The sequence below is a fragment of the Abramis brama genome, assembly GCF_963993115.1.
Source record: "Abramis brama genome assembly, chromosome: 13".
Classification (NCBI taxonomy): Eukaryota; Metazoa; Chordata; class Actinopteri; order Cypriniformes; family Leuciscidae; genus Abramis; species Abramis brama.
The window spans coordinates 36,050,806-36,062,620 of NC_139975.1; the positions used below are offsets into that span (position 1 = coordinate 36,050,806).

General features: G+C 43.3%; 1 protein-coding gene across 3 annotated transcripts in view; it reads right to left on the bottom strand.

Annotated features, from left to right (window-relative positions):
• Nucleotides 1–9,763, bottom strand: part of flt4 (fms related receptor tyrosine kinase 4) — a 75,044-nt gene extending 65,281 nt beyond the window's left edge. Inside the window, exon 1 of one of the 3 annotated variants that reach the window (XM_084132405.1) lies at nt 9,301–9,763. In XM_084132405.1, coding sequence (XP_083988531.1) covers nt 9,301–9,358 — 58 coding nt within the window. In that variant the 5' untranslated portion in view covers nt 9,359–9,763. The remainder of the gene's footprint in view (nt 1–9,300) is intronic. The other 2 variants (XM_084132407.1, XM_084132406.1) reach the window with 2 other exon arrangements.
• Between the last annotated feature and the right edge of the window lie 2,052 nt (nt 9,764–11,815).

Here is an 11,815-nt window from a genome sequence, read left to right on the forward strand (position 1 = left end):
GAGGTCACCACAGCATTTAAAGATTAAGTTAGGGATCCAAAACCAGGGTAATCTATTATTAGAAATACAATACTTTAATCCAGTTAATTTTGAATGTCTGGTTGATAGTTTGAAACTCTGAAGCGTTAAGGCCACCCTCCTTGATACTTCTTATCAAAGATTTCCTTTGAACACATTCTGTTTGATTTTTCCAAATAAAACGGAATAGCAGAGAGTCAATAGATTTAATAGGTTTTTTATATAGGGAAAGAGCCGAGTAAACTAGGCGTGATATGCCCTCAGCCTTAGACAACAGTATTTCTTTGGGTTTATCTAACCTTGGTTGAAGATAATGAAGACATTCTGAACCTGATCTGCAAATATCAACCCCAAGATATTTTACCTGATGTTTCACTTTAATACCATCTATCTATCTATCTATCTATCTATCTATCTATCTATCTATCTATCTATCTATCTATCTATCTATCTATCTGTCTGTCTGTCTGTCTATCATCTATCTATCTATCTATCTATCTATCTATCTATCTATCTATCTATCGATCTATCAATCTATCTAGCTGTCTGTCTGTCTGTCTGTCTGGCTATCATCTCTCTCTCTCTCTCTCTCTCTCTGATCAGCGGGGTCAGATCTCATCAGTCAGACAGTGGGACACAGGGCCTGAAATAGCCGTGTATCCGGCCTGCGACTGGAGGGCCACTAGGCCACGGACCAGACCTGAGGAGTCAGCATCCCGATGCTCCGAGCGGAGCAACCCGTCAGGCCTCAGGAAAACACATTAAACACCAGAGAGAGAGACAGTTCCTCTGTCCTGTACAGCCAAGGCCAGGCACACGCTCTGAGTCCGCTGAGGATGAGATACTAACATACGACTCTGTGTCCTTTCATGCACGTCTCTCTGCCTATCCGTGTGGCCTTCCTCTTTCCGGGCTGGGATTTGGGGTGAGGTCAGGATGTTGTGGGAGGAATGACATCTGTGTGCGTTTCCTACATGTCCCGTACTAATGTTTCCTCTACCTGTGGATGTTGCCAACTGGACACTATCTTCTTTCCACTGCATTTTCTGTCATCACTGTTGTTAAGAAATAAAAACATTTATGGGAAGAGCTGTTTCTACCGACACTGGAACAGTAGGAATCCAAGTCCTTAAAGGTGAGATATTATGCCCCTTTTCACAAGATGTAATATAAATCTAAGGTGTCCCCAGAGTGTGTCTGTGAAATTTCAGCTCATAATTCCCACAGATCTTTTATTATAGCTTGTCAAATTCGCCCCTTTTTGGGTGTGAACAAAAATGCGCCATTTTTGTGTGTGTCCCTTTAAATGCAAATGAGCTTCAGCTCTGCCTCCGTTCAGAAGAGGGCGGAGTCTTTACACAAGCTTCAGAAACTCCAGCAATAACAGAACAGGCCAATCTCACTCATCCAGAATGCCAGAATCACCAGTAGCGAGTGCAGCCTTACGGAGAGACTCAGGAAGAGATTCTGAATGTTAGTGGACACATTTATGTAGTTGTTGTGGAGTTACACTGATCATCTCATCATCATGTTTAACTCTTACACAAGTGTCCACAGTTCCTGAGGTCTTTATAAGACAGCGGTGACATGTTCTGGTCAATAGTGTTCAGTGCTCGTCTGTGCTCAACCACAGAACAGCTTCAGGCTTTGCTGGATCTTCTGCTGTTGCGTTATAACTGGTCTCTGTTGGAACTGGTCTCTGTTGGAACTGGTCTCTGTTAGAACTGGTCACTGTTAGAACTGGTCTCTGTTGGAACTGGTCTCTGTTGGAACTGGTCTCTGTTGGAACTGGTCTCTGTTAGAACTGGTCTCTGTTAGAACTGGTCTCTATTAGAACTGGTCTCTGTTGGAACTGGTCTCTGTTGGAACGGGTCTCTGATGGAACTGGTCACTGTTGGAACTGGTCTCTGTTAGAACTGGTCTCTGTTGGAACTGGTCTCTGTTGGAACTGGTCTCTGTTAGAACTGGTCACTGTTGGAACTGGTCTCTGTTGGAACTGGTCACTGTTGGAACTGGTCTCTGTTGGAACTGGTCTCTGTTAGAACTGGTCACTGTTAGAACTGGTCTCTGTTAGAACTGGTCACTGTTGGAACTGGTCTCTGTTGGAACTGGTCTCTGTTAGAACTGGTCACTGTTAGAACTGGTCTCTGTTGGAACTGGTCTCTGTTGGAACTGGTCTCTGTTAGAACTGGTCTCTGTTAGAACTGGTCTCTGTTGGAACTGGTCTCTGTTAGAACTGGTCTCTGTAGAACTGGTCTCTGTTAGAACTGGTCTCTGTTAGAACTGGTCTCTGTTGGAACGGGTCTCTGATGGAACTGGTCTCTGTTGGAACTGGTCTCTGTTGGAACTGGTCTCTGTTAGAACTGGTCTCTGTTGGAACTGGTCTCTGTTAGAACTGGTCTCTGTGGAACTGGTCTCTGTTAGAACTGGTCTCTGTAGAACTGGTCTCTGTTAGAACTGGTCTCTGTTAGAACTGGTCTCTGTTAGAACTGGTCTCTGTTGGAACTGGTCTCTGTTGGAACTGGTCTCTGTTAGAACTGGTCTCTGTAGAACTGGTCTCTGTTAGAACTGGTCTCTGTTAGAACTGGTCTCTGTTGGAACGGGTCTCTGATGGAACTGGTCTCTGTTGGAACTGGTCTCTGTTGGAACTGGTCTCTGTTAGAACTGGTCTCTGTTAGAACTGGTCTCTGTTAGAACTGGTCTCTGTTAGAACTGGTCTCTGTTAGAACGGGTCTCTGATGGAACTGGTCTCTGTTAGAACTGGTCTCTGTTGGAACTGGTCTCTGTTGGAACTGGTCTCTGTTGGAACTGGTCTCTGTTGGAACTGGTCTCTGTTGGAACTGGTCTCCGTTGGAACTGGTCTCCGTTGGAACTGGTCTCCGTTAGAACTGGTCTCTGTTGGAACTGGTCTCCGTTAGAACTGGTCTCTGTTAGAACTGGTCTCTGTTAGAACTGGTCTCTGTTGGAACTGGTCTCTGTTAGAACGGGTCTCTGATGGAACTGGTCACTGTTAGAACTGGTCTCTGTTAGAACTGGTCTCTGTTAGAACTGGTCTCTGTTAGAACGGGTCTCTGATGGAACTGGTCACTGTTAGAACTGGTCTCTGTTAGAACTGGTCTCTGTTAGAACTGGTCTCTGTTGGAACTGGTCTCTGTTAGAACGGGTCTCTGATGGAACTGGTCACTGTTAGAACTGGTCTCTGTTGTAACTGGTCACTCGGTCTCTGTTGGAACGGGTCTCTGTTGGAACTGGTCTCTGTTAGAACTGGTCTCTGTTAGAAATGGTCACTGTTAGAACTGGTCTCTGTTAGAACTGGTCTCTGTTAGAGCTGGTCACTGTTAGAACTGGTCTCTGTTAGAACTGGTCTCTGTTAGAACTGGTCTCTGTTGGAACTGGTCTCTGTTAGAACTGGTCTCTGTTGGAACTGGTCTCTGTTAGAACTGGTCACTGTTAGAACTGGTCACTGTTAGAACGGGTCTCTGTTAGAACTGGTCACTGTTAGAACTGGTCTCTGTTAGAACTGGTCTCTGTTGGAACTGGTCTCTGTTAGAACTGGTCTCTGTTGGAACTGGTCTCTGTTAGAACTGGTCTCTGTTGGAACTGGTCTCTGTTAGAACGGGTCTCTGATGGAACTGGTCTCTGTTAGAACGGGTCTCTGATGGAACTGGTCACTGTTAGAACTGGTCACTCGGTCTCTGTTGGAACGGGTCTCTGTTGGAACTGGTCTCTGTTAGAACTGGTCTCTGTTAGAACGGGTCTCTGATGGAACTGGTCACTGTTAGAACTGGTCACTCGGTCTCTGTTGGAACGGGTCTCTGATGGAACTGGTCTCTGTTGGAACTGGTCACTCGGTCTCTGTTGGAACGGGTCTCTGTTGGAACTGGTCTCTGTTAGAACTGGTCACTGTTGGAACTGGTCTCTGTTAGAACTGGTCTCTGTTAGAACTGGTCTCTGTTAGAACGGGTCTCTGATGGAACTGGTCACTGTTAGAACTGGTCACTCGGTCTCTGTTGGAACGGGTCTCTGTTAGAACTGGTCTCTGTTAGAACTGGTCTCTGTTAGAACGGGTCTCTGATGGAACTGGTCACTGTTAGAACTGGTCACTCGGTCTCTGTTGGAACGGGTCTCTGATGGAACTGGTCTCTGTTGGAACTGGTCACTCGGTCTCTGTTGGAACGGGTCTCTGTTGGAACTGGTCTCTGTTAGAACTGGTCTCTGTTAGAACTGGTCACTGTTGGAACTGGTCTCTGTTAGAACTGGTCTCTGTTAGAACTGGTCACTGTTGGAACTGGTCTCTGTTGGAACGGGTCTCTGTTGGAACTGGTCTCTGTTAGAACTGGTCACTGTCAGAACTGGTCACTGTCGGAACTGGTCTCTGTTGGAACTGGTCTCTGTTGGAACTGGTCTCTGTTGGAACGGGTCTCTGTTAGAACGGGTCTCTGTTAGAACTGGTCACTGTTAGAACTGGTCACTGTTGGAACTGGTCTCTGTTGGAACGGGTCTCTGTTGGAACTGGTCTCTGTTGGAACTGGTCACTCGGTCTCTGTTGGAACTGGTCTCTGTTGGAACTGGTCTCTGTTGGAACGGGTCTCTGTTAGAACGGGTCTCTGTTAGAACGGGTCTCTGTTAGAACTGGTCACTGTTAGAACGGGTCTCTGTTAGAACGGGTCTCTGTTAGAACTGGTCTCTGTTAGAACTGGTCACTGTTGGAACTGGTCTCTGTTGGAACGGGTCTCTGTTGGAACTGGTCTCTGTTAGAACTGGTCACTGTCAGAACTGGTCACTGTCGGAACTGGTCTCTGTCGGAACGGGTCTCTGTTGGAACGGGTCTCTGTTAGAACGGGTCTCTGTTAGAACTGGTCACTGTTAGAACTGGTCTCTGTTAGAACGGGTCTCTGTTAGAACTGGTCACTGTTGGAACGGGTCACTGTTGGAACTGGTCTCTGTTGGAACTGGTCTCTGTTAGAACGGGTCTCTGTTGGAACGGGTCTCTGTTGGAACGGGTCTCTGTTGGAACTGGTCTCTGTTGGAACTGGTCACTGTTGGAACTGGTCTCTGTTGGAACTGGTCTCTGTTAGAACTGGTCTCTGTTGGAACTGGTCTCTGTTAGAACGGGTCTCTGTTAGAACTGGTCACTGTTAGAACTGGTCTCTGTTGGAACTGGTCACTGTTGGAACTGTTCTCTGTTGGAACTGGTCTCTGTTAGAACTGGTCTCTGTTGGAACGGGTCTCTGTTGGAACTGGTCTCTGTTGGAACTGGTCTCTGTTGGAACTGGTCACTGTTGGAACTGGTCTCTGTTGGAAATGGTCTCTGTTGGAACTGGTCTCTGTTGGAACTGGTCTCTGTTAGAACTGGTCTCTGTTAGAACGGGTCTCTGTTGGAACTGGTCACTGTTGGAACTGGTCTCTGTTGGAACTGGTCTCTGTTGGAACTGGTCACTGTTGGAACTGGTCTCTGTTGGAACTGGTCTCTGTTGGAACTGGTCACTGTTGGAACTGGTCTCTGTTGGAACTGGTCTCTGTTGGAACTGGTCTCTGTTAGAGCTGGTCTCTGTTGGAACTGGTCTCTGTTGGAACTGGTCTCTGTTGGAACTGGTCTCTGTTAGAACTTGTCTCTGTTAGAACTGGTCACTGTTAGAACTGGTCTCTGTTGGAACTGGTCTCCGTTGGAACTGGTCTCTGTTGTCGCTTGCGGAACAAAATGTCGGCTGGTGTGTGTAAACGTGCAGATTAAGGGCCGGTAATATTATAATAAGATCCTCTTCCTATGTCAGAAAGGGAGCGAAATCAGATCGGCTTATTTTTTGACATGCTAAAACAAAGTTACTGGGTTTCACTTTTCACGTTTTCTGTGTTGGTAGAAGCACCGGGGACCCGATTACAGCACTGAAACACGGGAGAAGTCCGATTTACATGATATGTCCCCTTTAATATGAATCAAAGTTCAGCTGAAAGTACAATCAAATTAGCCAAATATTTCGGGGTGTCCCAGACTGTGGGCCAGGACATGAGCTAATGGTGATACAGACACAGAAATGGATATCAGGAGAACATGTAATCGGTCAGTTGAGGCGAATGCTTTCCCATGAACCCTCACTGACCTCCAATGGCAGGCCATGCCATATCGCTGACCACAGAAATCTAACACTTGTTACGCCTCATAGTTCACCATGAAATATTGCCATAGGCCATGAAGCTCATTCCAATTATTGCGACCCTGTGCTTAAAACAATAAGCTTCACATTTTCCTCCAGTGAGGCCCCTCAAGATCTCAATTTAAAGTGAAAACACAGTATATAACCTGATGACAAGCCCTTTAAACACAAACCTAGAAACACACTGAAAGCCTATTAGAGAAGTCCACTTGTATAGTAAGTGATATAACAGAAGTCATTGCATGACAAAATAAAGAAAATGAGAAAATAATTCTGCAGCTCCTAAATACTTCTTTGTGTTTTCTAGTGTTTATTTGAACATTTACTGTGTGTTATGAATAGACAGGGTTATTGGAGGGAGTGCACTGTATCTTCCATCCTCCTGATGTAATTAAATAAGCCTGTTTCAACAAGCAAAGATTTACATATAAATATAGATTTTTATATTTTCAGAAGAAATGTAACCCTGCGGTTGCGTTAAAAATCTGGGCACTACTGCATTGGCGTCAGATCGAGCCTCCATTGTTTTACATACAATTTGCCAAAAATCCACATCATGTACAAACAGAAACCTCTATTGTAGCTTGTCAGAGACTAATTTTTCCTCATTTTAAACTATTTATATTGTGTTAGGGGACAGTTTGACCCATATTTTTTTTATGCTCAAAATTATCTGCTCTGTAAAAAATAATCCTGTAAAAAACGGTAAACTACTGGCAGCTGTGGTAGCCAGCATCATACCGTAAAAATATGGTTTGTTACTGTTTTAAATGCTGTAATGCAATATGCTGTTAAATTACAGTTTTATAATGTAGCTGACAAAACGGTATTTAGCTTTAACAGTAAAACACCGTACTTTTACAGTATGATGCTGGCAACCACAGCTGCCAGTAGTTTACTGTTTTTTTTTACAGGATTATTTAATAAATAATTGATGTTTTTTGTCATGACTACTTGTAGTGTCTATTCGCACACTGAGATGAAAATACCTACAAGTAAATATAATCTAAAAATGTAATACTTAGTGTAAATAGTATTTATTGCTATTGTTCAATGTAAACTGATGACTGGGGCAATTTTGCATAAACCTCAAGTCTTAAATATCATAAGTTCTTGTGTATTTCATATTTTAGTGTTTGACAATCTACACTAAAGATTTTCTTTTTGTCACCTGACCACTGGCCATCCATTTGGCCCAAAAACAACTAAAATAACCTAAATCTATACCACAAATACCACATGTTTTGGTGATTCATTTCTATCATCTGCCAGACAAAACCCACAAGTCAGGTGGCTTAGAAAATGAACAGCACACCTCTCCTCAAGACACATGATCTAAGGTCTCATTCATGTCTGTAAAGCACCAAATTTACGGAGGTTTATCCCTGAAAGTTTGTTCATAGCACAAACCCTAAATATGAGCAAAAGGAATAGTGATGGTATAGGTTTTCAACAGTATTGCTCCTGCAGAGATCAGAATATCAATAAAACATTGAGATGTCAAACCCAGCCTCCATATACAGCACAGCTAATGTGAAACACATTGCCAAAAGTGAGATCTTGACATCAAAACGTTAAGTCCTTTTCCGGGTTTTGAAATACGGTTTTACAATTACACCTTTATATCGTTGAGCTCCAGTCATATTTCATATTACAAACAGTCTGGAGAGCTGATGATGAGGTTTTTGTTCTGCCAACACAGCACTGGAGTTTAATCAGTGACTTTCCGTTATAAGAGACACTACAGATACTGTCTTGAAGTCAGTCAAATTTCTTATGCCGTTACATAATAATCCTGCATATGACACATGCATCCTAATGCAAAAGTCTAATCTTCCAATGCGGTTGATTGATATCAGTTCTGCTCTTGAAATCAACATTTAAAAAGCACGCTTTTTAACAGTTTGGACTTTAGCAGAGACACAGCACTGTTATGTCGAACACAGGGTCACCAAGCTGCATGTGGCTTTCATTTGTGCAGTGTTTTAATGCAGACATCTATAGGTGGGCATCTTATAGTTTCCAAGCATTGAGAGGAAGCTCATCCTCTCTTCTCTGGATGAGGAGAGTTCTCCGATCGCTCTACATGACACCTGCACTGACCGAGGCTCACGGCGAAGTGAACTTCTCTCGCACCACTGCCATGAAACTGAGTGTTGTCTCAAACAGCTCTCTATTATGATTGGCTGATGCCGGACCGCTGACTGAGGGTCTGGTTTCAGAGGTGTTCTGCTGGAATAAAACTGTGTACATAAGAAATACCACAGAAAAAAGAAAAAAAAAGATAATATGCAGGATATCGATAACAGAAAACAGCAGCAAATACCATGAAGATTAAAGACCAAAATAAAATGAATCTGTAAGAAGGCACAAAGCAAAGAAAGCATTGCTCTATCCCTTTTATTGCTCAAAAATTAAATTACATCAATAAAAATATCTGATGCCTATCTTATCTTCTCAAGCCATTCAACTGAATTGATCCTGGAATTACTTTCTCATCAATAAAACCAATTAACAACTTCCACTGACCTGGCAAGAATAAAGACAAGGCTCCCTCTAGTGATTTATCTCATACACTTCATCACAACTACACACATTGATTGCATTGTCCATGTCAATAAGAGTAGCAATGCATTAAAATGGTAATTATGCAAAGCCTGGCCAGTCATGGTCAATTCGGAAACAGATGAGGCAAAATTGCACGTAACATACAAATCAATTTCAATAAATCCAGTTATGACAATAACTACATTATCGTCAATGCAAATTATCGTGCAAATTGAATTGTGTAATTTGCTTGTGATTAGCGTTAGTGAGGGTTTTGAACAAAATTAACATGCAAAACAATACTCAGGAAAGAGTTGATACGCATACAAAAACTTTTGCAAGTGTAGCCTATTACAGAACTGAACCAACATTTCACAAAGTCAATAGAAGCGCCTCATGCAAACTTTCACAGTTTTCCACCGCGAGATTCTTTCAGAACGCGACGAGATTCAAACCGCTTCATGACGGAGTTTTCGCGCGCTCGCAGTTTTGACAGCTTCGTTCCTCATAATCTGAACGTTCTAATTCCCAGCGATACAATTCTGCCGCGTTCTATAATACGAGCGTGCGTTAATCTCACCTGAGAAGAAGGGAATCCCAATCCAAATCCGACAGAAGAACGTAAAATCTCTCTTCATTTCCAGGTTTCCAGTCCTCCGGGGTTTTAGATATTCTATCAAACCTGCGCGTTTTCCGATGTCATGTAGGCTACCAAAGCGAGCAGAAGCACCTCAGATTCAGGTGAAACCCAGAGAAGAGTCTCTGAAAGAGGATGTGCCACAGGACGACGGGAATAAAACACTCGTTTTCCTGTTGAAAGGAGAATCCTGAAGTTCTGAATGGATTTACAATCATTTCCCTTTCCTCTGACTCACTCATCTGCCTCCTCGGGTTCATAAACGCCTCAGTGATGATGATGATGATGATGATGATGATCCTGTTACAGTGTCACAGAAAGTGTCTGTAAAGTTTAGCATTCACACACACACTTCATAGATTCTGACAGAGCTCTAGTGGACATGTGTTTTGTGTTAATACTGTCTGAAGTCCTGGATTTTTGTGTGACAGCAGTTGATTGAGAGTGTGTAAATATAAATGTCTGGTCTTGTGAGTATTTGCAGTGATATCTCAAGTCAGACCATGATCATAACTCTATGAAAATGAGAAATGAGACATACCCAGCACTTCACATCCCTGACAATTTAAACCTAATCAGATCATTTCCACTTTACGGTTTCAAACACCGTCTGTCTGAGAGTTATTATTATGCTTCGTCTGGATTGTTTTGAATTATGTTTTTTTTAATAACAGAAATTAAGGATAACATCTGAAATAAAAACTAACTGAAGTAGCAGGAGTGTGTAAAACATAACGGGCAGCAATCAGCCTATAGCATGGGTTTGTGTGTGTGTGTGTGAGTGTGTGTGTGTGTGAGAGAGAGAGAGAGAGAGAGAGAGAGTGTGTGTGTGTGTGTGTGTTTGTGAGAGAAAGAAGAGAGAGAGAGAGAGAGAGAGAGAGAGTGTGTGAGAGAGAGAGAGTGTGTGTGTGTGTGTGTGAGAGAGAGAGACAGACAGAGAGTGTGTGTGTGTGTGTGTGAGAGAGAGAGAGAGAGAGAGAGAGAGAGAGAGAGAGAGAGAGAGAGAGAGAGAGAGAGAGAGTGCGTGTGTGTGTGTGTGTGTGTGAGAGAGAGAGAGAGAGAGAGAGAGAGAGTGCGTGTGTGTGTGTGTGTGTGTGAGAGAGAGAGAGAGAGAGAGAGAGAGAGAGAGAGAGAGTGCGTGTGTTTGTGTGTGTGTGTGTGTTTTCACAGGCATGCTGTATGTTTGATTTGGCTCGTGAATCGTTCATTAGTGTGAATGTGAAGGGCGATTCTCGAGTCATGTTAATAATGGCACGTGTACAAACACTACGACCCTCGCTAATGAACACACTGAATCTTTATCAGCCATATTCATAACCCCGGCAGATGCGTGTTTGCTTAACCCGGCGAGTCTAATGGCAACAACTCTATCTATATGAACAAAATGACATTGTAAAAATTATATTCCATTATTGTTAATCCCTTCAGCAGAACATTAAACAGTGTGACTCCAGAGGGATCGTTCCTGGTGTTTAGGTTTTATAAAATGCTTTGCATGAAACATATTCTGAATAGCAAATGAATGACTTGATTTGACTTTAAATGCAGATTGTGTACTGAGAAGTTGCAATTAGTTCTGACTCATTGCTTTTGACAGGTTGTTAGGTGAAAATATGCAGGTCTGAGACTGTTCTGATAGACAGCAGGGAAGAAGGAGAGAGAGAAATCAACACACACATATTAAAGTCTGCGAGTGAAGTCAGTCTCTGCATGATCTGTCACTCAAAGCTAAAATGAGAGAAATGCCAATGTGTTGAACAGACTGTTTAAAACCACGAGCAGAGCTATCAAAAGTACTGCCAATTATTATGATTGTTATTATTATTATTGAGGTTTTCCGGTATTCCACATGAAAAGTGCAGCATTTCCTCTGTCCGTGTTCTCTATAGTTCTCCAGCTCAAGGACCAGACCTTGAAGTGCCACGGTTTCTCCTTCCTCATCCCGGGGTCAGGAAACACATTACTGGGCTCTCCCGACATTACAGGGAAATGAGAGCATGTCACTCGCCACCAGGAACAACAACACTGCCCAGAAACACACACAGACCTGCAGACATTAACACACACCAGGAACAACAACACTGCCCAGAAACACACACGGGCCTGCAGACATTAACACACACCAGTGTTCACAGCGGGTGTGAGCTTGTGCTCTGATGGAGGCAGATTCGCTGTAACTCACTGCAGGCATTTCTAGACCGAAAACATTTACGTTTAGTTTTTTTGAATTTTTTTCTTCATCGGAATGGTACGAAACTTGGTAAAGGTTTTGGCACTTGCTGTGTGAACAGGATCAAATGCACATGACTGGACCAGGTTAACTGGTCCTGAGAGAAACAGTCCCGCTTGAGCTCCTCGCGGTCAGAAACGAGCGCACTGTAAATGAATGAGAGTTTCCTCTAGTGGAAGCGTTTGGTACTGCAGCCGAACACACTCTCACTGAAAGCTCATTCACTGA